At 46.5% G+C, this 25643-nt stretch overlaps 6 protein-coding genes across 6 annotated transcripts; 3 read left to right on the forward strand and 3 right to left on the reverse strand.

The window, feature by feature from the left end:
- Positions 1-1231: 1231 nt before the first annotated feature.
- Positions 1232-2876, reverse strand: F4817DRAFT_344679 (37S ribosomal protein S9). Its single transcript, XM_049304187.1, has 2 exons — positions 1853-2876; positions 1232-1790 (listed from the first exon to the last, which is right to left on the reverse strand). Exons 1-2 carry the CDS (start codon positions 2697-2699, stop codon positions 1699-1701), a joined length of 939 nt encoding a protein of 312 aa, XP_049156782.1. The 5' UTR covers positions 2700-2876; the 3' UTR covers positions 1232-1698.
- Positions 2877-2988: 112 nt separating this feature from the next.
- Positions 2989-4969, forward strand: F4817DRAFT_344680 (eEF1-gamma domain-containing protein). The gene is made up of 4 exons (XM_049304188.1): positions 2989-3140; positions 3212-3398; positions 3607-3655; positions 3710-4969. Exons 1-4 carry the CDS (start codon positions 3108-3110, stop codon positions 4665-4667), a joined length of 1227 nt encoding a protein of 408 aa, XP_049156783.1. The 5' UTR covers positions 2989-3107; the 3' UTR covers positions 4668-4969.
- Positions 4970-6767: 1798 nt separating this feature from the next.
- Positions 6768-8647, reverse strand: F4817DRAFT_367083 (uncharacterized protein). The gene has a single exon (XM_049307072.1). It carries the CDS (start codon positions 8563-8565, stop codon positions 6826-6828), a length of 1740 nt encoding a protein of 579 aa, XP_049156784.1. The 5' UTR covers positions 8566-8647; the 3' UTR covers positions 6768-6825.
- A 742-nt stretch (positions 8648-9389) lies between these two features.
- F4817DRAFT_193027 (NADPH-dependent FMN reductase family protein) lies at positions 9390-10370 on the reverse strand. Its single transcript, XM_049298480.1, has 2 exons — positions 10000-10370; positions 9390-9876 (listed from the first exon to the last, which is right to left on the reverse strand). Exons 1-2 carry the CDS (start codon positions 10181-10183, stop codon positions 9455-9457), a joined length of 606 nt encoding a protein of 201 aa, XP_049156785.1. The 5' UTR covers positions 10184-10370; the 3' UTR covers positions 9390-9454.
- Positions 10371-13448: 3078 nt separating this feature from the next.
- F4817DRAFT_344689 (Cse1-domain-containing protein) lies at positions 13449-17417 on the forward strand. Its single transcript, XM_049304189.1, has 7 exons — positions 13449-13778; positions 13886-14028; positions 14096-14434; positions 14492-15804; positions 15856-15938; positions 15995-16298; positions 16349-17417. The coding sequence occupies exons 1-7, from the start codon at positions 13709-13711 to the stop codon at positions 16974-16976; spliced, it is 2880 nt and encodes a 959-aa protein (XP_049156786.1). The 5' UTR covers positions 13449-13708; the 3' UTR covers positions 16977-17417.
- A 713-nt stretch (positions 17418-18130) lies between these two features.
- F4817DRAFT_344691 (uncharacterized protein) lies at positions 18131-23330 on the forward strand. The gene has a single exon (XM_049304190.1). It carries the CDS (start codon positions 18306-18308, stop codon positions 23259-23261), a length of 4956 nt encoding a protein of 1651 aa, XP_049156787.1. The 5' UTR covers positions 18131-18305; the 3' UTR covers positions 23262-23330.
- The last annotated feature ends 2313 nt before the right edge of the window (positions 23331-25643 follow it).

Genomic DNA, 25643 nt, shown 5'->3' on the forward strand with positions numbered 1-25643 from the left:
GTCCCCGAGATTTCGAAAAGAATAGAAATTGGGCGCTGGAGGACCCACATGAGCTTTGGTCCCTATACGATAGGTACCTACCAGCCTACGTAGTAGAGCTTCTCTAATGGATCGCCATAGTCGTCATGGCTTGCTATGTACGTGGTCCCTTGCTAAATCTCAGGAGGTAGTAAGTACGGTGTGGCTTCGCAGAGATACGTTTAGATGCTGTTGATACATCGGCGTCACCGACTCTCCTATAACAACAAATTAACCCTATGTTCGCTAGCTGCTTCTCCAACTAGACGATCTGCAGTATACTGTACCAGTTTTTCCCAGACTTGGCATATTTCGAGGTTAGTCAACGTGGTTAGGTCGGTTTAGGTGGCCGGCAATATCTCTTTCAATGCCGGATCGTCTAAGTAAAGCCTAAATTGCGCGACATAAGTGCGTACAAATAGGGCATCGGAACAGGAAAGATCGGCAATATAAAGTGACCAACGTTACAGTATTGGATGCTGTGTGGTTTGTCACTCTCAGCCTCATCCGGACCAAATGAGGCTTGCACCGTTTCTCCGCAGAAACACCACTTCTCGTATTGGGTTACAGCTAGAGTCAGGTCACGCTGATTCACGTTTATCTTGGTTCAATAACTAGACACGTAGTCGGATGGCTAAGATGTGTCACGTTTATTAATACGGGATCGGTCAAATCTAGAGTCAAATTTCTGTGAGATGACCAGCATATACTGTAGATGTCTTAGGTAACCATTAACTTATAGCCTTAATTTATTACTCGCCTCGTTGCGAATACGTAAGTCACTAGCAGAGGATCCAAGATCTCAGCTCATGTCTTTTAACTAACGTAGGTGGCGTACAGCTATATACTCAAAAATCAACCATGACCTTAATCTATATCTCCTAAATAGCTTTCCTACAAGGTAGGCAGATCACTCCCTTCTAGAAGGATTCCGCGTCTGCTATTGTCTGAAGCTAGTCGATATTCGGCATAGTCGCTCTTTTCGGTTTCTGGAAGGAATATTACTTAATGCTTATGCTATATGAGATGCTTGATATGTTGTCTGTGCTTGATATCTACTGCGTAAGCACCGCGCTTTTAAAAAATGGTGACGGTGCCACGCGTCTTTGCGCCTAGAGTTTTGTTTTAGCTTCTAGAAATACCTCACGAGCTATACTACCGGTATGTTGATTTCAGGGCTATTTTCATTTAGTTGGATTTGAAGTTTCATTGATCACCGTCGTTGTATTACGCGGAGTCTAAACACGACATAACGCCGATCCTACAGCCACCCGTCATACATGATATAACACAACCCGAATAGCCGGTTACTCGACTCGTGTTTAGTATAATCAGCGTCTCTGCACTCTGATTGGTCAACTAATATAAGTAAGGGGGGCCGCGTTGGCGAGGCTCATTTACGAAGTAGCCTTAAGATCAACTTCGATCTAAATGGCGAGCGAATCACAAGCCGTCTCAGTCTTAGCTGTTACTGTTGTTGGCATCTCATATACATTCCACATACGAAGCAGATACATAATGATACAGTAACCCTTGTACACATAGTCCGCTATTTGGGTAATATGGACCACGATGTAGCCTAGACTCGTGCCAGTAAGGCTGATAGGTATTCGTCTGCTCGAAGGTCCCGCAGAAAAGCGATCCACGAGTCCCACTGCCAAATACCATATCTGACTTGTTCTATCGCTTGACCCAGGCGGGCATCTTTCTCGCCTTGACATGACCAGCCTTCTTCCTTTCGACTTTCCTCGGGTCACGAGTGAGACAACCGGCTTGATGGACCATATTAGAAAGGTACTAGGCCAAAATTTGTATGGATTTTGTTTCGACTTACCTTTTTTAAGGGGCGTCTTCAATGCCGGTTCGTGAACGGCCAAGGCCTTGGAAACAGCCATTGCAAGCGCTTCGGCCTGTCCAGTAGTTCCACCACCCTCTACAAGAGCCCAGACATTGTACTTGTCTATTCTGTCCATTACCTTTAGTCCCCAGAGTGCGCTTTCTCGGTCGTGGACTCTTCCAAATGCATCATTAAGGGTCTTTCCGTTAATGAGAACTTCCCCTGTTCCCTGTACAAGCCATGCTCGCGCAACTGAAGATTTCCTCCTCCCAACACCATGCGACCTGCCAAACCTATCGATCGGAATGGGTTTCGCTCGATTGAGATAGAAGTTGATGTCTCGTTTGAACGGTCGGAGACCCTGCTGGACCTCCTCTGGCATTAAATCGGGGTGAATTTGATTTAACCTCTTGGCCAGCCCAATGCAGGCTGCGTAATCTCTTGCTTTCACTGCTTCACCAACTGCCAAACGGTACTGCTCCTTTGTCTTCCATGCCACCCGCGGCGCTTGGCCAGGAGGGAGAAAAGGAAGTCGCCCGTATTTCCGTGCGAGGTCCTGAATGAGGACGAAACTATCGTTGAATTGCGTATGCCGCGAGAAGTAGGAAGGTGATAGCGGCATAGGACGAACATGCGCTACTTGCAGTTCGGCTGCATCAGGGCTTTGTGCCAGAGCCGCCTCTAGTCGGCTAAATGGATCGTCTTGGCGGACCGTAGTCGTTGTGAATGTTCGGTGTGTTTCCGAGCTCATACAAGCTTTTATAGATGCTGAGAGACTCGGTTGTCGGGTCGCTGTCGCCCGGAGATCTCTAAGACAGCGAAGGCCATATCTTAGAGAGGACATTGTACCTATCGTATCCTCGTCATGGCCTTGCGCCTACTAAATCGATCGATCAATAGGCTGGAATGTTGGGCGTATTATAGGTGTGATACGCTGATGGGGACTTGGTTGCATCAATTGAAGCACTTTTTCAAATGCAAAGCCGGGCCAAATTCAATTGGACGGTGTATTAGATATTCCGATTACCGCCCGCTTGATAGCGTGAGAAGGCGGGGTCCGAACCTCCAATTGAAATTGTTTCTAAAAGTGGGGTGGTTAGTGCCTGATGGAATTTTGAATTAAGCCAGAGCGAAATTGCCCCGCCTCCTACTTTTTCGAGAGTAGAAAAAAAAATCTGTGACTCCCAAGTCAACTTTCAACCTTCCCCTCCTCTCATCTTCTACTCGACAAGCACCAGATCCCAAAATCACCATGGCGCCATTCGGAAAGATCTTTACCAAGGAGGTAGGTAGCAATAACTAAAATTGTCTTCTCTTATTTTTCTGCGCAAATGCTGACATTTATCCGTTTCGCAGCTCAACCCCCGCTCTACCGCGATCCTCGCGGTTGCGAAGGCCAATGGGTTGGACCTAGACATCGTTGAGGCCGACACAGTCAACCCGTCTCCTGAGTTCCTCAAGGCAAACCCCCTTGCCAAGATCCCTACCTTCGTTGGCAGCGATGGCTACACCTTGACCGAGTCTATGGCCATTGCCATCTACAGTATGTACTTGATACTTTCTAGATTGAATTCATATTTCCAACACCTCTACCAATGGCATCAAATGATGACCTAGACATTATTCTAACAGTTATCCCTATCTGAAAATTTCTGTTGATCATGGTTCTACTTTCTGATTATATCGCCTTTTATTCACTGCTTATTCACGCTTAAAATGAAGTGGGAAGTTACTAATTTCTCATTGTTCAGTCACCTCTCAGAACGAGAAGACCACCCTCCTTGGCAAGACTAAGCAAGAGTAAGTCATTGTCTTGTAGTGATATCTAAAGGATCACGTACTAACATCGTATAGCTACGCTTCCATTCTGAAGTGGACGTCATACTTCAACACCGAGGTTCTTCCCAAGCTTGCTGCTTGGTACCGCCCTCTTTTGGGCTTTGAGCCCTACAACAAGAAGGGTGTTGAAGATGCCGCCAAGAACTCGGAGAAGGTCATCTCCGTTGTCGAAGAGCACCTTCTTCACAACACCTACCTTGTTGGCGAGCGCATCACCCTTGCTGATCTGTTCGCTGCTGGTATCATCTCGCGTGGCTTCCAGTACTTCTTCGACAAGAAGTGGCGCTCTGAGCACCCCAACGTCACTCGATGGTACGAGACTGTCTACAACCAGCCCATCTACGCCGATGTCTCCAAGCCTCTTGAGCTTCTTGACGCTCCCAAGTTAACCAACGTCGCTCCCAAGAAGACTGAGCAGGCCAAGCCCAAGGCTCCCAAGGCTGCCCCTAAGCCCGCAGAGGAAGAGGAGCCCGCACCTGCTCCCAAGCCTAAGCACCCTCTTGAGGCGCTTCCGCGATCAGAGTTCGCTCTTGACGACTTCAAGCGCTTCTACTCGAACAACGACGAGGATGTTTCCCTGAAGTGGTTCTGGGAGAACGTCCCTTTCACCGACTACTCCATCTGGAAGGTCAAGTACAAGTACAACGATGAGTTGACTTTGACTTTCATGTCCAACAACCTGATTGGTGGATTCAACACCCGTCTTGAGGCCTCTCGCAAGTACCTCTTCGGCTGTGCCTCCGTGTACGGCGAGAACAACGACTCGGTCATCGAGGGTGCCTTTGTCATCCGAGGTGATGACTACCTCCCTGTCTTTGACGTCGCTCCCGACTACGAGAGCTACGAGTTCACCAAGCTGGACCCCACCAACCCTGAGGACAAGGCCTTCGTCGAATCCATGTGGACATGGGACAAGCCTGTCGTTCACAACGACAAGGAGTACAAGCACGCCTCTGGCAAGGTCTTCAAATAAGCTAATGTCGCATTGTTATGAGGATGGATGGTTATGAGCTAACGAGTTTATGCAAAGGGGGGCCGGCTTAGGGATAGGGACAATGAATACCAGACCCAAAGAGGTTAAACTTATAAGTAGCAACAGGTTTCTTTGTAGTACCTGAATTATGCTAGTCGTCAAACCATTCTATGTCTTTCGAAGTGTCGTGCATGTCCTAAGTTTTGTAAAGAAGCGGGGAAATTGAACGCTTATTTTTAGTAACTGGACAAAGGAATTCAGCTAGCTAGCTAACATATTCGCAAGAAAGAGATGCACATTCATTGAAAGAGCCCTCGTGACTTATCTAGTAAGTCGCCTATACTATGGCTACTATATAACTTCAGGTCAGTTCACCTTGCTCAGACTATTTATCCACAAGCTACAACATCCATTCCCAACCTACAACATCCGAATCAAATTCCTTGAAATCTTACGGTCTACACTTTACTAGTTTATATTATCGCGATTAAAGATTCCATAATTATGAAGGGCGCTCCAAGAACTCATCACACCCGAAACCGGGACGAAGTCGGCCTCATACTCACTAGTCCCGACAGTCAGCCTACATTATGCTCTGTCATGTAAAATGACGACCTTTTATAAGGACAGCGTATGTGTATATAAAATAGAGCCAGAATTTATAAGAATAAAAGGGGGGAAGATTAAGTATTGAGAAATAAGTACGAGTAATGATGGAGGGGGGCTAGTTAGGACTGGCCTACAGGGAAACGGCTCTTAATGGGCTGGTTATGGTATCAGGTAACGAGTAACGAATTTACGGTTTTGTATTATGTCATATAATTGATTATACGGGTAATACTTGGGACACTTGCATGGAAACTTACGGGCTATTTACCTAGGTATCTATATATTCTACGCGTCTTCCCTTGCGTTGTTATGTTAGCTTGCTCATATGATGTGATATATACAAAATGCCAAAACTGCGATATGAATACTTTACAGATGTCTATCAAGACTCTGCTCTCGTCCATGGATGAGCTAGATTAGATTAATACCTATCAACAAGCTTAACGTCTAACAAAAAGCAACTTTGAACTCTTTGCCCCTTTCACTGCATTTCTAGCCAGAATCCACCTAACCCAGTGAATTACACTATACGCAGGGTTTGGAAACCCCAGGCCCTCATACGGTGTTCTCGTTACCTCGCTTAAGGTCCGTATACCGGGAGCCCAGAGTATCAATATATGTCCCAATGGCAACTGCTACTTCCACGTACGACCATAGGATCTGGAAAATTCGGGATCCCGTCCGCTCTCCCCTAGACAAGCCGGATACCGCCGGACTAGTAGTTGGGTCGGTGACGACCAGCGAATCCCTGGTGTTGTACGTTTATTTTATTTTTTATTTTTTTTTTATTCTTTTTAAGGAGGCTTTCTTCTTCTTCTTTTCTCTAGTATATTGATCTTGGGTTTGCCATTTTCTTGATTTTTTATTTGGCGTTGGTATTGCTGTTGCGTTTCTAGAGAGCTGTGTTAGGGGATAAGTGGGTTAGGGGTAGATTCAGGGGTATATTTACTAAGATTGGATATGTGAGAGGAGCACAGCGCCCTCGGAAGAGGATAGAAGGCCAGGCGTTAATAGTTCAATTTAAATATCCTGACATTTACTCTATGTATGACACCAATCAAGGGTTCTCTCTGATAAGCTGGCCTTATTAACCCCTACTTAGTTATGTTACACTTGGCTGCTTTACTCAGGGCTATTCCGGTGCTATTTGGAGTATGATTAGGGAACATGCTATACTTTTAGAGTATAAACCTCCTTAACGTAGCTTTACATCTCACAGGCTGCAAAAGAGCCACAAACCACTCCCCGTGTTTCTCTACAACCCCTTAATCACTACGCCTGTACGGGGTATTTTAGTACCTTACTATTGGCCTCTTCAACGTATTAAGTAAGTTTTGATCAAGGATAACTTAGCTACCAGCTATCTAACTAACAGAAATCGGCTCTATGAATCCCTCCAGATTCTCTATGTAGGAACTGACGAGATCACCGAAGGATTCTACTTAAATACAATGGTTTTCCTCCGTATCGAGTGGCAACCCTGGATACATGGCCTGCGCAGGTATGTTGCAGAACTATACCACCTTTGCGACGAAACGCTCAATGTATATTACTCGGAAGTAAATCCATCATAAATGTCTGGGTTAGGGCGCGCTAAGATACCTTCTACCCACACACCGCTCGTCGACTTCAACGCTAACGAGCTGTCGTCTACCTCGCACATGAGATCGCTACAAACCTTGCGTTCAACATAAACGTCCTCAGAATGAATATTTGTGATGTCCATACGGATTATAGTAGTAGGAAGATGTTCTTGCTCATGTCGCTTATAGTAGTACACTGACGCGCCTTCCAAGGAAAACTCCACGAAAAACAATCGGATGGCACTACTTGGCGAACCAATATGTCTCACTGGCCATACAAAGTCGACTGACTCCCTCACGATATCGATGCCCCTTTCTTCTGCAAGTGTGGGTCGTGGGAATGGGTTGTCATCAGGGAAGTCTGGCCAGCTCGGTAAGACGCTGGTATAGACTACGAGAAACAGATATTGTAAATTAATAAGCTTATCCTTGATGCACCGGACAGTCTGCATCCATTGGCTAAAATCGGGATAGTATGGATGGATCTGTAGTGAGCGAAGATTGTGTAATAAATGGCCGGAGATGAAGCTGGTAAAAAATTTGGTTGTATCTCTTCCAAGTTCGGATAACGTGTAGCGATCGTAATTTATAGCGAGGTGATTCATGGAGAAGAATACACTCTGTGCGGCTGCATAAAATTCCTTACTGACTAGGAACAATGGTGTCGGAGGCTGCCAACAACGGCAATGTGGTGAGTAAGAGGCATGTCGTACACTGCAAAAGCAACCCGTAATGCAAGCATATTCGCCCTCTACTTTTCTCCCACAAGTCCGAAACTGGCAGGCATAATGGGTACAGTAGCTACACTTCCGATGCGGGCATAATATTCGGCACTGATCTCCATCACCAATACATGCTCTGTGGGCATTAGGGTGGCATGTATGAAACGGAGGCTCGTGCGGTGCTTCACAATAATAGGTTTTGAGATAGTACTTATGAGGCGAGATCCGTAGGACATGGCTTAAAGGCGTAACTAGATCGGTATACTCTAATATCTCTAGCTGAATCTCCAGTGGGAGCCGTAGAAAATGAAGGCTCTCTGGTGGCTGCTTGAGTGGCCGCTGTCCTAGGGCGTGTAAGGCAGCCTTTCGGGCTATGTTTTCAAGCTGGCTATCAGGCCTACAGCTGAGTCGAATCTCGCAGCCGGACAAGGTAGGCAGATAGCGAAGGGGTTTAACAACAAGACATGCCGTCTCTTCATCATCCACATCGCAGATCAGGCCGAGCTTGAGATTTTGAGGTTTTAGTTGCGAACTGATAAATCGTACCGTAATTTCCCATCTTTCAAGTAGAGAACGGTGAGCGGGGATGGTGCTGACTATTGGATTGATATTACTGGGATATCTTGAGCGCTCACCGCAACAACCTGGATCGTAGATGGCGTTCAGGTAGAACTTTAAAGATGATAGAGACGATATAAAAGAAGCAGGAAGTTGGCATAAGTATTGCGGATCTTTTGTGCAGAAACAATTGGTGGAGAACAGTAGATGAGATACCTCTTTGTAGATAGCTCGACAGGTGATAAGTAGGTTGAGAGAAAATGTAAGGTCAGGTATGTCCTTTAGCTCTATATGCCGACGAATTTCTTTACGTTCTTCACAGCTCACGTAGATGTTGGTGTTGGTGACTAGGCCAGCTGCGCAATAAATTCGACGTCGAATGATGGCAGGGAGATCTAGAAATGATCGCGGTGTAGCTTGTTCCATCTTGACACGCGTAGAAGGCAGAGGAGATGGTTGTGTTGAATGGGTGGTAAGTAAGATGAGATAGTTAAGATGAGTTGTGAGATGTAGTTACTGTATTGTAAAGTTGGAGGATTTCTTTTTACGTCAGGTGTAGTTGATGAATTTGTAGGTGTTGGTTACCAAAAGCTTAAGGTACCTATGTTTGTTCCTTCCAACTATAGCACGTGTCGTTAAAAAGTGGCGCAACTGCCTTTTCTAACTCTAGGTACCTAGTTATTGGTAATAAGCTGCTTGTAGTTTCCTTTCGGCCCCATGAGTCAATTTCGAAGATCGCCAAATATTTGGGAAGTTGGGAATCCTTTGTTGGTAAGCTAATAAGCTTCAGCCTCAACCGCAACTTATTCAAATTAGCCTCTTGAATTTAAGGTATGGTCACTTTGGTAAGACGAAGTTGCGCTAGGAAGTAGTATTGTAAGCTCATTTGGAGTTGGAGGAAGAAAAGGCCATCTTTCAGTAATAGCACAGACGCTCGAGAACGCCTCTGCGCCGGGCCGGAAGTTGTTAGTAAGTAGTCCCAAGCGATGGAAACTCACCAATCGTCGCCTCTTATATCCCACGGGAGTATTCGAGTTTAGCATGCTAACCTCATTCTTTCACGGCTACGCGACAAATTAAGGTCTGCTCGTTCAATCCAAGCATGCCATAAGTATGAAAGCTGTAGAGGGTAGGCCCCGTTTTTGTAGAAGGTCCTTGGGAAACAAGATGTGTCTAGCTAGCTAGTTGTTGCCGTGGAAAGAAAGTTCAGATCAAGACTCTGTTAATCCTGGCGTTCTGTATACATAGCATCATCCACTCTCATCATCCGGCTAACCGACCGCAACTCAGTTTCTTCTTCCTTGAGAGCATCGGCTTAAGCACTGGGCTGCGATAACAAGGTCTTCAATTCCTCAGCAGCCTTCTGTATGCTCGGAATGTGCTCTGCTTCCCAGGCCTTCACGGTCTCGTCTCCCAGTTTCCCAGTGCCTATGATAGCGAATAAGTCTGGCTTAGCAAAAGCTAGCTGAGGCCGCGTTTCGACAACCTTGAGGCCCATGTTGGTAAGAACCCCCTTAGCCTGCTCGCTGGCGTTGACGCCACCTCCACCACCGTAGCTGACGATGGCAACCGGCTTTCCCTTCCACTCGTGGAGTAGGTAGTCAATAGCGTTCTTGGTGCCTCCAGCCATCGAGTAGTTGTACTCGGGGATGACGAGGACATAGCCATCGTACTTTATGATCTCAGCGCTCCAGGCCTTGGAGTGCTCGTATTCGAAAGAGGCCTGCTCGGGCACCACTACCAGTCGTGTCAGGTCGAATTCCCAGCAGAAATTATAGGTTATCTCTATCTATTCTTTGATACTGCATGACAACGTAATAAAGAGAATAAAGAAAATGCTATACATAAGAGCCTACTTACTGATAGGAGCTACTTTTTCGTTATAGACGGGGAGGTTAAACTTGACGACATCCACATCGGTAATGGATATGCTGTCCGCTGCCAGAGGCTTCTCAATAATATTCCGAACAAAACTAGCTACATTAGGTCCTGCTCGGGTACCCCGGGTACTCATCGTAATAACGGCGACTGATTTCGGAGCCATCTTGAGTTTTTCTTGACGTCGGGCCGAGAGAGAGAGAGACAGAGAAGAGGAGAGGTTTAGGAAAGAAAGTAAGATATAGTAGGAGGGTGGTCGTGGTGTTTTAAATCCGATGTCTTTCACCCTAGGGCATGCACGTCTCAAGGTTCTATCCGGCTTCGGGTCTCTTAATTATTGTTGAGCTGTGGTCCCTTATGTACCTAGATATAAGGTATCAATGCAGGACGTCGCAATATTATAACCCGGTGTTAGATCATATGCAGGGTACGCAGCTCGGATGTGTGACAAGTCCGCCCCGGCACCGGGGTGTTGGATTTGTAAGGAGACTTGGATCTCAAAAAATGATATCGTAAGCTAAGTACGTGATGAGAAATAAGCTAATGATTTTTGTCTGTTTCCTATTCCTATTACGGAATATTCTAGGCTTGTCGGACTATCGGACCCTTCTTTCAACTACTCTGCTACCTACTTCACTACTACACTGGAGTTTCGCAATCCGTGTCCATCGGGCATTGCGTCCGTTCGGACGCGGATAGCGACAAATATTCAACGTCTTTTGCATAGCACATGTAGTGATGTTGTACATTAGAGCAGCTCGTCGACTTTTGATTGGACAACATCAAGATTTTTGACTAAATTGAGTAATTGGCGGGGCCGATAAATACGTGGGTACTTACTGCGCACACGGAATGTGGGGAAGGGAAACAACGCCGATGGGTGGGCTACTACATTATGTACCTACGCCCGAACAATACGTCTTGCTTATCGCCGATGACCATTTCGGGAACTTATCTTCGAGGAACTGAGAACTTTTTGTAATTGGAGACTTCCGTATTATAGGCGTTATATGTATAATGCTGACAGCTTACCTGTCACATAAATTGCAGCAGAGCTGCCGTATTAACAAATCAAAGCTCCCGACATTACGCGATCAGCAGCCACAACCCTCCAACCCAGCCTGTGTCTAAGACAGAATAACATGACATAAGGCATCTTCTATGCTTCATTACGTACCTATACCGACGAGGCTCTCAGCTACGCGTATTTATGTAAAAAGGCCCCCGCAGAAACAGGACAAAGCCCGGTAGATCAAAACATCCGTTGTGGGGTCCCCGGCCTGGCGGTGATTATGTCCCCGGCTTCACGATATAAAAGAGAATTATTGGTCAACCCGGGATTTTGGAAGCCCGTAATATTTCATCGACTGGACGCCACGATCCGGACACAAGATTAAATACCGGCTCAACAACGAGCCGAATGATACGCTACTTCGGTGTGCGAGTAAAACCAACAGGCGGGACGGAGGAAGTCTTTAAGCCGCCCGGTCATCTCTCTTGCCCCCAAGTTGGACGCGCAGTCCCTTTATCACGATGAATAGTTTTTATTCTTAAGCATACCAAATCTATTTATGTACCAATTGTTGAGGCCTCATTTATCTTAATTTGCCTCAGTTGCGCGCCGATTCCGCTCTTAATGTAAGGTAAGTATAGCTATACTGTACAATGAGCTATAAATATGAATAGACTTTAATAATTATGTTTCCGAAAGAGCATATTATGTCTCCGAAAGAACCAAAAACTTTTCGAGGGAACCTATCACGCTCAAACCTCGGAAATCAATGAGCAATTGCTAAGTATTGGATAAAGAATTAATAAGCGATTAATAAGAATGCGATAGGACGATTTTCCTTAAGGAAATTATTAACGCTCGGGCTCGAGATAGCCTAGATATTTTAAAGACTACCCAGCTAACATTCTAGTATAATAGCTATGAGCGGCATTGCGAGGTAAAACTAACATACATTTAAGGTAAGTAGGTAAGTATAATCCAGAATTTACATTTTCAATTAATGCGTTTTTGTTAGGTTAGTGTTAGTTCTGTGAGCCTTCTTATCTTCTTCAAAGTTATAGACTACCCGTGGCACCACTCGATGATGAAAAAGCGTGTAAGTGTTAGCACTATATACCTACGTATTAGTTAACTGTCCTGGACTTTAAATGGTAAAATAGCCTCTCAGTCTTGGGAATCGTTTCATAATAAAAAAGTTTCATATAGAGTTGTGCTATTTACGGAGTACATTGCCAGCCCTTCCAGACAGATTACTTTTTAGAACACTAACGTACTACCTACCACCAATTTTACCAATAAAATAACATAGTTCGTTTACTTCCCTCCACAAAGTATTATAACATTTCAATGAAAACAACAAATTCGAAGCCCATTTTTATATGTACGTAATCGTATCAATAAAAGTTTACTCGTGTTTGCAAAATATTAAAATAGCTTGTTTTAGTTAAGTTATCGCTAAGTAATAAACCTAATCTGCAAATAAGAACGAAAAGTAGCTATCTAATATATTGAATGCAGAGCGGAATTAAGGAATATCATTTTACTAACGAAATTTAGTATATCAGTGTTCTGGAAAATAATCTATTTGGAAGGGCTGGCAGACCAATCCGCAAGTAGCAGAACTGTTCAGATAATCCCTAAATATACATCACGATCTAAGTTTTTATTGGATCAGATCCATCACGAGACGGACCTAAAAAGCATGGAGAAGCTTCGCTATTATACAATGGACTCTAAATCTAAACTACGGAGGCTAGTGACTATATATACTTGAGGCATCCTTTGTTCTAAGTCTCTAAGATAAGAGTCCGATTTAGCTATAGCAACCTGAGCTCACTTTAAACGGGACTTATGCCCCTTTCCATGATGAAATCATCGAGAACTACAATCATATCCTAGAGGTTGTATATTTCTAAACGACATATTCTGATACGCTGATGCTGTGGTACCGTAGGTCAGGATACAAGAAGGCTACCCCTTAAGGTAGCTAAGCACAAGTTATATATGAGGAGGATATGCTTCGGCTTGATTCTTGGGAGTATATTGAGGGCAAGTCCTAGAAACGCTCTTGTTAGACTTTTAAACTACCGAGATAACTAGGAGTCTAGGACAAGGAACTTCTAGCTGTATTAATAGTCTAATGGGTTTTCGGGGTTTAACAGAGTTGTGCTCTTACTTGCTTGCAATCTCACAGGAAGCTTAAAGTGTGTATTGAGCACAAGTTGTCTAGGACAAAGAAGGTGAAAGTCACGTGTAAATCATCTTTATACCGTAGCTACCCCGTAGCTTCTATGCTGTGCACCTCTATGATGATGATGGTGGGGCTTTGGGCTTATCAAAGGGCAGGTAGCTGATTTAAGCATATCAACCCCACTATGCCCCTCTTTCATTTATCCCGTACGTAGAAACTGCCTGTGCACAGACCACTAGCAAGCTTTCTTAGTGGTTATGGTTGCCTCGTCGGCCAAACACTTGCAAGGCAACAGTAAAATGTCAATAAAAGAATAAAAAAAAATAGTAATTGGCTTAACGCTAAATACTAAAAGATGCACTACGTACAAAGCGCAACCTAACATTATCCAAATCTCCCGCCAACAACTTTTCCTAACCGTAAACGCAAACATACACGCATCAACTCTAGCATTCCAACTCTTTCGGCCACGACGAGCAGCAGCCATCATGGCTTCGGACCTGGGCTATATCGCCCAGCTGTTGGATGCGACTCTCGACCCTGTGAAGCATAAGAAAGGTACGTAAGAGAGCTCTTCTGCCCCGCCCCATGGTGTCGCATATAAGTTGTCGCTATTCCCGCTCTGCGACCACTGTCCTTCAAACTAACATTTAAATTGATAATAGCCGAGAACAAGCTCAAGGATGAAGAAAAGAAGCCTCAGTTTTCGCTACAGCTGCTCAAGATAGTAGCGACCGAGAATCTTCAACCCAAGACCCGCCTCGCCGGAGCACTTTGCTTCAAGAACTACATCCGACACAACTATGTGGTATGTTGTTATAAGCGGCACAATCCAACACCACGACACGTCTAATGCTAATCCCTACGCCGTTCAGGATGAAGAAGGCAACTACAAGCTTCCCATCGAGGAGGTTAACACGATAAAGCAAGAGCTTATTGGGCTTATGATTGCTTGTCCCTCCACCATCCAAACGCAGTTAGGTGAGGCTATCAGTATAATTGCCGACTCTGATTTCTGGAGTCGATGGGATACTCTTGTTGCCGATCTCGTATCACGCTTTTCGCCTGATAACTTCAAGGTCAACAATGGTGTGCTGGAAGTCGCACACTCTATCTTCGTTAGGTGGCGGCCGCTATACCGCTCTGATGATCTGTACACCGAGATCAACCATGTTCTGAACACATTCGCTGTGCCATTCCTAAATCTTCTGAGTGTAAGGACGCATCCCCGCTAGTCGCTCCTGGGCTGCTTTCAGCTAATACTAGGATAGGCTACAGACCAACAGATCACTGCTCATGCCAACGACAAGGAGGTCCTGAAGGGTTACTTCGACACGTTGAGTCTGCTCATCAAAGTATTTTACGATCTATCCTGCCAGGATATGCCGCCCCAATTCGAATCGAATTTGGAACACCTATCGACCCTACTTCTCAAGTACTTGACCTACGAAAACCCGCTGCTAGCGACAGACGATGATTCAGAAGCTGGCGTAGTTGAAATAGTCAAGGCCGATATCTGCGAACTTTTGCAGCTCTACGTCACGAAATTTGACGACGATTTCGGTCGATACACGCAAGTTTTTATTAATAGCGCCTGGAACTTGCTCTCCGCGATTGGACCCGAGACCAAGTACGATAATCTTGTCAGCAAAGCGCTACATTTCCTGACGGCAATTGCTGCAAACCCACGGCACTCCCTAGCTTTCAACGACGAATCCGTTTTGGGTCAAGTTGTAGAAAAGGTGGTGCTACCCAATGTTGCGCTGAGAGAGTCCGATATTGAACTATTTGAGGATGAACCTATCGAGTTTATCCGTCGCGACCTTGAAGGGTCAGACACAGATTCACGACGAAGAGCAGCTACCGACTTCCTAAGACAGCTTCAAGGCAACTTCGAGCAATTGGTCACTAATGTTGCAGGAAGATATATTAACCATTATCTGGAGCAAGGCAAGACGAACTGGAAGGACAAGGATACGGCCATCTCACTGTTCTTATCGATCGCCGCCAAAGGAGCAGTGACTGCAGCACATGGCGTCAGGACGGTCAATTCGCTGGTCAATGTAGTCGACTTCTTCCAGCAGCACATTGCTAATGACCTTGTTTCCGATGCGGGTGTCGAGCCAATCTCCAAGGTCGACGCAATTAAATACCTCTACACCTTCCGAAGCCAACTGACCAAAGAGCAATGGCAGGCTGCGTTCCAGCCCCTGATTCAGAACATGGGCTCGTCGAATTACGTCGTCTATACATACGCAGCCATCTGTGTCGAGAGGCTTCTATACTTAGCAGATGATTCTGGCGCTCGCTTTTTCGGCAGAGCTGACATCGAGCCTTTCGCGAAAGATCTCCTTGACCATCTCTTCAAGCTTGTAGAGAAGGAGAACTCGCCGGCAAAGATGCAAGAAAATGAGTTCCTCATGCGTTGTATCATGCGGGTACTAATCGTTATGAACACTGGTATCTCAAATTTTGTTGATATGGTTCTAGACCATCTAGTTGGGATCACAAATATCATCAAGGCTAACCCGAGCAACCCGCGCTTTTACTATTACCACTTCGAAGCTCTAGGTGCAGTTGTAAGGTAAGCCTCACCCTCAGATTCCCCCCTATGGGCTTCAGCTAAACAAAGTAGCTTCGGCTCGTCTGGTGGGACGTCAAAACTGGAGGAGCGGCTATGGGCACCTTTTAACGCAATAGTGACGGAGGATGTGAACGGTATGCCCGAACGTTCTTCATGTTGGGATGCCCGATACTAACGATTTACGTTTTAGAGTTCATGCCATATGTGTTTCAGCTCTGGGCTAAGTTACTGGAACTCGAACCAACTGGCGCACTTCCCAACCAATACCAGGCGTTGGTACAACCTCTGATGATGCCAACGCTTTGGGAAACGAGAGGAACCGTCCCAGCACTCACGAGATTATTAGCTGCCATAATACCTAGAGCATCCCGCACTATAGTAGCAGAAAACCACATTCAGTCGGTTCTAGGTATCTTCCAGACTCTCCTTGCCGGCAAGAAGACAGAGCAGAACGCATTCGATTTGCTAGAGTCAATTACTATATCGATCGAGAGGTACGTCTTGCCCAGTAGAATCGGTAGTACGCCGCTAACCCTATCCTTAGAAATGCTTTGGAGCCTTACTTTAAAGAAATCCTGTCTCTTCTTTTCACAAAGCTCCAAAAGGCCCCGTCTGATTCATTCAAGCTTCGATTCGTACGATTCTATCACCTAGTATCAGCCAGAGTGGAAGCAGGCTTAGGCACAGATTTCTTCGTCAGCCAAGTAGACCTGATTCAGAACAATCTATTCACTCAGATCTACCTTAGCATCATTCTCCCAAGCTCGGAATTGCTTGTGCGCCCGATCGACCGCAAACTCGCCGTTATCTCATTCGCCAAGTCAATGGGAGATAGCGCTGCTTTTGCCCAACGTTACCTCAAGGGGTGGCGATTCACATGCGAAGCGATGCTGAAGTTGCTCCTAAATCCACCCAAGGTAACAGGAGGCGTTGGGGATGATGTAGTTAATGAGGCGGACGTAGACGACATCGGCTTCGGCCTAGGTTTCACCGCTCTCAATACATGCAAAAAGTCTGCTCGAGATGATTACCCCGAGATCCAGGACATCACGGTTTGGGTGCGGCAATACCTGACCGAGGCTAATGCTCGACACAATGGCGCGATCGCCCAGTATTTGCAGGCGAGGCTTACGGAGGAGGGAAGACAAGCAATGGCAATCTACGTAAGCTAGATCGGGCAGCTGGGATTAGGTAGAGTAAAAGTAAATGACATAATGGACGGATGGCCATGTGAGAAATGAGCGTCTCAGGGCCGTTTGAAAAAAGGATTTGTAAGGTTATTCTCAAAGGATCTTGGTCTTTGGCGTATCACAGGCATACACCCTGCCGCCATAGTTGGTGGCCTACATACTTGAGGTAGATGAGACAAAAAGTTCAGTTCCGGGGGTAAGCCTATCTCGGCCCGGGGCAAAATAAATGACAAAAATAGTAGATAGGTACCTGTCATATGGCCTTTTGCTACAATGCGGTGATATTATTTGAAGGTGTTTATTTAAGGAGATTTGTTTGCATTATTCTGATATCTCGACATCTCGATAGGTACCTCTAAATATTTATTAAAATAGGATATTGAACTAAAAGAGTAGTGGGGATTTACTATGTGGTTACCTAACTAACGGAAGCTGGAAGGTGAGAAGATTAGTCACCTCAGCTTGCATCATCTGAGCCACAGCTAGGAATAAGCAGGGATAAGGATTGGTTAAAACGGAGAAAGAGATGGCGCGGAAGCTGCAGGAGAACTAAAAGGGTTTATATTGTGGAGAAATCTTTTGTAAAGAACGACATTCAAAGTTCCCCAAGATCCCCCCAAAAGGTCCCCCAATCTTCACTACCAGACTACCAGACTACCAAAATCTTCTTCTTATGTAGCCCATACTTCGTAGTACCATAGCCACCATACCTATACATAGCCCATGTAGCCTGTTTGCTCAATCAACAACTGCATAGGTATCGACTGCATCTCCCCCCGAAGCCGACATCGAAAAAGCTTGAATCCCGCCTGTGTCTCCCCAATGTACTACCACGTTCCACCATCCAAACGAACACAAACTAGAGCCCACCGAAACCGTTTGTTTCTACCGCCGCCGCCGATACCACCGCCCTCTTCACGACTTATTCGGTAGTGGCCAGGAAGAAAGAGGGTGTAGAGGAATTAAGCCTGTAATATTACGAGCTACCAAGCTACCAAGCCACCAAGCTGGGCCAATTTCTAAACGAGGACGAGTCACGCGTTTGTGTTCGGTCGGAATCCCGCACTTGAGAGGGACGCTTGAAATTTATATTGGCTCTTCGTATCACCTTTTGATTCTCTTTTCCCCTTCCCACCCTTATGCAAGACCCGATTTGCTCGTAAGTCCACATCTTTTGATTGCCCACTTACCGCGCGTACCTACTATGCCGTCTTCCGTAATCGCTCCTGGAAACTTGTCCCGTACTACTGAACACGGGTACTGTTTATCTTCGACTACATTCGACCATGAAGCTATACTCCCACAGCTAATATGTTTCGTCGTATAGCTTTTCTGGGCCGGAAGGCCGGTGAAGAACGGCAGACTGAAGATATGTCACCATCACCTGGAGATGACGGCTCCTCACCTCAAGATACCAAAGGCAGTAGTGGGCTCGCCAGCGTCTTCAAAGGTCTCGCCGGTGCTGCTAAGCTGACCAAATCTCCCCCGGCTCCCGTACAATCATCTGGTCCCTCTATCAGCGTGCAGATTGCCGAACGTCTCAGCGCTACACCAAACATCCTCCGCGGCATACCATCCCAGCATGCTGAATCGTTTGAGTTGTTGAAGAATGGATCGATGACCCAGCGAGTCGCAGCAGCTGATGCATTGCGCCATACTGTTGCAGATTATCCCTTAAGTCCAGTGTTGGATATTTGGTACGCAGCTAAAGATCTGGTCGATCCTACCAATCCTAAGGCGGTTCGATATTCCGGCTGGGAACTTCTGAGGGAATGTGTTAAGCATACCTCTTCTACTGACTTGGAGCGCAACGAGTACTTCCAGACTATATCCGCCGAGGCTAATCCGGAAGATTTCCATTTACAACTTGCTGCTCTTGTCGATTTAACGAACCATGCCCGAAATCTGTCCGGTTTCGATTACGATGTGTTCCCATTATTGTCTAGGTGGCTCGAGGAAGCATTCGAGGCAGTACGGGCGGCAAGAGGCGCCGCGAAGAAACAAGGGTCACGGATGAAGGGGAAGGCGTTAGTGACCGGTGAAGATAGAAACTTTACGGACCTGTTCAGTTTCATTACCGACGTAATCAAGTTCAATTTCAACGTCGCCGATGATGATGCTGCCGAAGTTTTGATCGACAAATTACTAGATATCTGCATGAACACCAGTGTTGAAGAGGATCTGCAGGCGTGTATTGGCATTATGGATGCTATTGTGACCTTTGGAGCGATTCCCGCGGACAAATTAAAGAGCTGCGTCCATATTCTCTGCTCTATACATTGTCTCGTCCCCAGCCTACAGAAAGATGCGTGGCATACCATGAGCATGCTATGCCGGTCGCACAATGGACATACTACTGTAAGGTTACTTCTTGATGTTTTGGCAAGTCTCCCGGAAAATGCGGATAAGAAAAAGGAGGTTGTTCGTGAGGTCAGGGGCGCATTATCAGTGCTCACTAAGCTTGTGTCGAAGAGTTCCGAGAAAGGATATCCAGCAGTTCCATATGCTCTTTTGGTCGATGGCCTATCCACAGTGGTCCATGCTACGTCTGCTTGGAAAATACATCTCGATATTTTACGGCTAACGAATTCGCTATTCTGCGATAGCCAGGGTAATATTAACAATATGCTGGCTGATGAAGATTGGACACCTGTTTTTGATGTCGCGGTCACATGTGCCGGGGTTGTTGTCGAGTCCCTTACCAAACCTGAGAATCCCATTGAATCACTCCTGGCCCCAGAAGAGAGCGATTCTGCTGAGAGCATGCTGGCCCGAGAATTGATGAAGCTGATACGTCGGCTCGAGAGCATACTCTTGGATGAATCCCCTGCTATTACGCAAAAGCAAGAGAGTGCGTCTTTAGATCAAGGAGATGCCGACAGTCAGAAACTAGAGGCCATACAACCGGAACAACCTAATACTCTTATTCAAAGACAAGATTGTATTCTCTTCTTTACTAAAATCCACCGCGCTCTCCCCGACTCTGGAGCAATCTTGGTACTTGAATATTTCAAGAAGTTCCGATGTTGTTCGCCCTCCGATCCTCTTTGGGAGACCAATTTGAGCCTAGTATTAGATGCGTTTTTAGCAGATAAAAAACGATCAACCGACGTTCGTCTACGCGCTTTACAGGCCTTTACAGAGGTTTACGACATGATTGAGCTCATCAATGATCAGTTCGAGCCAGACTTCATTCCAGAATTAGTGAAGCGCTTATTAGCAGATGTAGCAGGAGAGACCGATATTATATTACTACAAGAGATCGTATCGTTTGCCGTTGGCGTTGCTAGCACGGCACCCTTCTCCCTTTTCTCTTACGTTGTCGACACGCTTCGAGGTATAATAGGGAACAATCGACTACGTTCCATATCTTCCTCGCTTTCTCTTCCCCCGGAGCAGGCATCGACTCCGCAACACATAAAGTCAGCTGTGAATCAAACTCCATCTAACGTAGTTGTCCGGGGCTATGTGCAAATATTCTTACGAGTTCTAAACTATGATGCGACCAAATCGGTGCGGTTATTCCGTGTTCTCATATCAGTAGCCGAGTCAAACTCCAGCGAGACAGATGCCCGTATCACTGCGATGCAGCTGCTATTCCGCTTAAGAGCCGATTGGGCTAACCGTATATTTGTCACTACTCATACCGAGACGAACAGTCTGGCTACGTCCTTGTACCGAACAGAGGAGTCGATGATCCGTAAAATCGCCGAGGAAGCTTCATATACCGGGAGAAACTCGCGAAGTGAAGCTGCTGGGTCTGCTCGCTCATCACGCGGTATATCCCTCGGGCAAGGTCAGATGCAAGATCGGGGTTATCCGTTAAGGTCAGGAAGTGGTAGCAAAATGGCTGCGAGTGCGTACCAACCGCTGTGGATCGCCTCTGATACGGATGCCTTGCCAGAAGCTCCATCTCAAGCTGCAAGCATGGTACTTTACTGCAGCACTTCTGATGACGCTGCTGAAGTAGGTGGCTTGTCACAGGTAAAGGTTTTGGAAACCAGGATATGGCTTGAGGTAATACTGAACTTGGTGCGGCAAAGCTGCGATTGGGAAGTTTACAGCTTTATCCTTGTTCACTTACCCTCGCAGCTGAGCAACCATGCTATTTTTCAGAATGCTACAGTAGAACTCCAGGAATTGAGACGGGTGATTTGTGAACAGATCAAAATGAATAATTTCCAGGAACCTCCAAGTGTTTTCGGATTGCGCCGAGCAGATGTTGCCATCTGTCTTTTCCATACTTTGACTATGATCCTCAGTTACCACCAATACTTCCAGAAGGCAGAAGAAGACGAGATTGTTCGCACGTTCGTGCATGGTATAGCAACGTGGGAACGAAGTGCGAGATGCTGTATACACGCACTTACTATATGCTGTCACGAGCTCCCTTCCTCAACGGGCAAGGCTCTAGTCACGATTCTTCAGAAGATGGCGCAGATCATCACTCAACCGTATGTCGCCATGCACATTCTGGAGTTTCTAGCTTGTCTCAGTAGGTTACCCTCCTTATACGCCAATTTCCGGGAAGACGAGTACCGCATTGTCTTTGGAATTTGCTTCCGATACCTACAGTACGTAAGAGGGAGAAAACAGGCGTATAGAATCAGTTCAATCAGCGACTCATCGGCAGCTGCCGCAGGCGAGGGTCAATTTAACCTAAATACTTCAGATGATTTACCTCAGTATGTCTATACTCTAGCATATCACGTCATCGTATTCTGGTTCCTAGCTCTGAAGCTTCCAGACCGTACAAACCACGTTGGGTGGATTGCAAGAAACTTATTTATGGATGTCGATGGGCCTCAAGCATCGGACGAGCAAGCACATCTTACGATGGATTTCATCCAGAGGGTCACGTATGCTGATGTTGATGAATCCGCGGCGGACCCTTTGTTCACTTCCGACAGATTCGGGGAAATACTTAAGAAGAGATGGTTGATTGGAAATAGCATCGTTACGATTGAGCAGGCTACGGCTACGGGTTGGGCACAAATCACCAAACGTCAGCCATCTGGAACGTCATCGTATACGATACGGGAGCTCTTCCGACCACCTCCGGCACATCAGCGTCCTATAAGTGAAAGCGTGAGGGACAGCCATATAGGGATTATAAACAGCATTTTACCCAACCATCTGCTAGTACAACTTTTATCCTCTATGCCGCAAGGAAACGATCTTTCACGCCCTATCCCACTACCTGATGACGACGTGGTTAACAGAGCTATAAGGATGTTCGACCACAACTCGACGGTAGATGGCCACAAGGTCGGTGTAATATATATCGGAGAGAACCAAACACACGAGACAGAAATTCTGTCTAATATTTCTGGCAGCGGGGATTACGTGGAATTCCTCAACGGCCTCGGCACTTTGACCAAACTCAATGGCGCAACGTTCAATACGCAAGGCCTAGACAGGCAGTATGACACGGATGGGCAGTATACGTTCTGCTGGAGAGATAGGGTGACGGAAATTGTGTTCCACGTCACCACGCAGATGCCCACAAATCTAGATCACGATCCTCAGTGTACCCTGAAGAAGCGCCATATCGGGAACGACTTCGTCAACATTATTTTCAACGACTCTGGTTTGCCCTTCAAGTTCGACACGTTTCCATCGGAATTCAATTTCGTCAACATCGTCATCACGCCCGAATCTCGCGCCTCGTTCGTTGCTACTAGGCAGAGAACGCCGAAGGACGTGGCAGAATCGTACTACAAAGTCCGCGTGATGAGCAAGCCTGGGTTCCCCGAGATCTCACCAGCTTCCGAGACCAAGATCGTCAGCCTGAGAGCTCTACCCGACTTCATCCGGCTCCTGGCACTGAACGCGTCAGTCTTCTCGCTGGTGTGGGCCCACCGCGAGGGCGGTGAGCACGTCTCTGCGTGGCGCAACCGGCTGAGGGAGATCAAGAGGCTCCGCGATAAGTACGGGCCGAAGACGTCGGTGGTGCCCCATCAGGGCCATGGGGGACCGCCCTCGCCACCGGGAACTGCTCTAGGCCACGGCCACGGTAACACGACTTCGCTCGGCAGCACCACCGCTGCCCAACTGGAGGCCGCGAGATCGGGTAGCACGGTTCGCGACAGCTTCAGCAGCCTTCGCCGATCGTCTGTAGCCACCTTCTTCTCCGTCTCGAGCGAGCAGAACTCTCACCGCTCTTCGATGCTGTCGACCGCTACGACGGACAACACAGAGGTCATGACGGTCAACGGGGTGGACGCCCTAGTTGATAGCGTTGACTTTTCTAAATGGTCAGCGTAGCCGCTGCTTCTGCTGCGTTGTGCTGCGTCACCGCCTAGTTTTTGGTTTTGTTTTAACCTCGAAGTGGCCTATTCAGAAAGAATGAATGAAAGGATCAGTTACGCGCATCTACGATTTTGTCTACGAAAAAAAGCAGGGGGTTTTATACGGTTTCAGGGAAGTGTCTTCTTCTCTCCGAGATGACAGCAACGAAAAAGCACGGCGTCTAGGCTAAGGGAGGGGGGAATACCACTGATGTTTATATTACCTCTTTTTTTCTTCTTGTTTCTATTTCTGCTTGTTTATCTCCCCAAGGTATTCTGTTTGATTGGTTTCGAAAACAAAAATTAAGCTCTTCTCTTCCATCTGGACATATTACTGCCGGGAATGAATGGCTTATTGTACATGGCTACCTTACTTATGTTTACGAAGTCCTGTAAACCCGTTATTAGGTACTACTACTACTACTATCTGGACGTACGAGATCCGATAGTGACGTTTTTGGTACTGACTATACCGACGACGATACTTGCGTAACGGAAGGATAGGACGGGAATTGGAAGGGGGAGAGTGAGGGTAGGGGTAGGGGTAGGGGTAGGGGGCTAATGGGGGAGGGAAATCAAAAAGTCTACTCATTTCGTGATATGATACTATAAAGAGAAGTTAGGCACGCCGCCACAACAATCCAGTCTTATTTTTTATTTTTATTTTTATTTTTCGTCTCTCGTGACTCGACTCGTCTTCTTTTCTCCCTAGGCTAGGTAGTCTGATCTCCTCGCGTCGTCGCGACGGGTATTACTGATCGCAATTGTAACGGGGAAATAAGCGCAGGTCGCATAAAATGCCATTCTGAGTAGCTTGTTCTCTCTCCTTTTTTTTTCTTCTTCCCCTTTCCTCGTCCGCCCGATTATGGGGGGGCATGGGATAGGATAGGATAGGATAGGATGGTATGGTATGGGGTTGGTTACACAAAGGCGCGAGCGAGGAGGGTAAGGGAAAGGGCACACATGGCACGAGGTTACGACGGGTGCGTGGTGGCTGGCTTACAAACTGCAGCAACGGCGCAGCGCAGCGCACATCAGTCTGGTAGGTACCTAAGGTATGTATGTATGTGTGTGTGTGTGTGCACGAGATGGGGTTATGTAGTTAGGCTTAGGTGAGAGCCGCAGAAGCCGGTTAGGACTTTACGGGCTATACCGCATGCGTGCGTTAGTCTTTATGATCTACCGCCAGGGGGGCGGTTGGGGGGTTGGGGGGAGGGGGGGGGGGGTTAGCAGGATAACCATAACCATAACCATAACCATAATCTACCTGTAATGATATGCGCAAGGTTTCGAGCCCGGAATGCTGCCTCTTTAGTTCGTCGGCAGCTTAGCTCTACTACCCTACGTAGTTGCAATGCAGCTGTGCAAGTTGTTTTATGTATTGCGTAGGGCGTAGTAGTTATGCCAGGTCCTAGGTTCAATGTTCCTAGAAGATGTTAGTTATATGTTGAGTACCTAAGGTAAGGTAAGTAGTTAATACCAGGTAGTTATCTAGGATGTAGGTAAATAAGTCCGTATATGCAACGAAGCACAGGAATACGCTTAACCTGTTACTTACCTCCTAGGCAATAAAGGGGATTATTTAAGCTTGTATGATGGTTACGAACGGATATGGAACAAGTTTGACGTAGTACATGTGGCAGTGAAATGGACAAGCGGTAGGGGTATCCCAAACAGGCATTTGGATGTTGTGTGTGTATTGTACTACCAGGCCCTTTTACTAGGTATGTCATTTCTCTATGCTGACGCTTTCATGCGCCTTCGGAATTTCTGTAAAGAGTTACCGAAGCTGCCTGCACGCTCCGGGTTAAACAGACGGGGGGATTTCCCGCGGCTAAGGTAATAAATAGGTAGGTAGGTTAAGTAGGGAGGTAGATAGCAAAGTATTCAGATTCCAATATAGGCGTGTAGTGTAGGGGGGGTAGGACGGGGGCACACAATGACAATTGTGGAAGCCAGTAAGATGTGAGACGAGTACGAACCAACGACACACAAGGGAAGAGAAAGGAAAAAAAAGGGGATTCGAGTATGGTTACACAAGGCAGACTTACATGACAACACCTAAGATATATGTATACTATGTATACGATGGTAGGTAATCAGTAACGAGGGGAAAGGATAAAAAGACCGGTGTGATGGCGGCAACCAGCCAATCGACCACATGGTTTCGTTTCGTTTCGTTCCATCCTATGCGCGAGTGGCCTGATGTAGTACACCGGTACTGCGCGCGTTACAGAGTTACTGATTTACATATGTAGTAACAGACTGGAGTTATTGAATTATGTTAGGCTTGCTTTTGGGGTTCCCGCCCCCGTCGGAATATTTATTACCTGATTGGAATAGGGCTAAAAAGATCCAA

This window comes from Daldinia loculata (assembly GCF_022478755.1).
Source record: "Daldinia loculata strain CBS 113971 unplaced genomic scaffold F4817scaffold_43, whole genome shotgun sequence".
In the NCBI taxonomy this organism is placed as follows: domain Eukaryota; kingdom Fungi; phylum Ascomycota; class Sordariomycetes; order Xylariales; family Hypoxylaceae; genus Daldinia; species Daldinia loculata.

Coding starts and splice junctions, on each gene's coding strand:
- F4817DRAFT_344679 (XM_049304187.1), bottom strand. CDS start 2,699: ATGTCCTCTCTAAGATATGGCCTTCGCTGTCTTAGAGATCTCCGGGCG. Junction 1,791..1,852: donor GAAGACGCCCCTTAAAAAAG/GTAAGTCGAAAC, acceptor TGGTCCATCAAG/CCGGTTGTCTCACTCGTGAC.
- F4817DRAFT_344691 (XM_049304190.1), top strand. CDS start 18,306: ATGTTTCGTCGTATAGCTTTTCTGGGCCGGAAGGCCGGTGAAGAACGG.
- F4817DRAFT_193027 (XM_049298480.1), bottom strand. CDS start 10,183: ATGGCTCCGAAATCAGTCGCCGTTATTACGATGAGTACCCGGGGTACC. Junction 9,877..9,999: donor CGAAAAAGTAGCTCCTATCA/GTAAGTAGGCTC, acceptor CACGACTGGTAG/TGGTGCCCGAGCAGGCCTCT.
- F4817DRAFT_344680 (XM_049304188.1), top strand. CDS start 3,108: ATGGCGCCATTCGGAAAGATCTTTACCAAGGAG. Junction 3,141..3,211: donor GAAAGATCTTTACCAAGGAG/GTAGGTAGCAAT, acceptor TCCGTTTCGCAG/CTCAACCCCCGCTCTACCGC. Junction 3,656..3,709: donor CTTGGCAAGACTAAGCAAGA/GTAAGTCATTGT, acceptor AACATCGTATAG/CTACGCTTCCATTCTGAAGT.
- F4817DRAFT_367083 (XM_049307072.1), bottom strand. CDS start 8,565: ATGGAACAAGCTACACCGCGATCATTTCTAGATCTCCCTGCCATCATT.
- F4817DRAFT_344689 (XM_049304189.1), top strand. CDS start 13,709: ATGGCTTCGGACCTGGGCTATATCGCCCAGCTGTTGGATGCGACTCTC. Junction 14,435..14,491: donor CATTCCTAAATCTTCTGAGT/GTAAGGACGCAT, acceptor ATACTAGGATAG/GCTACAGACCAACAGATCAC. Junction 16,299..16,348: donor ATTACTATATCGATCGAGAG/GTACGTCTTGCC, acceptor CCCTATCCTTAG/AAATGCTTTGGAGCCTTACT.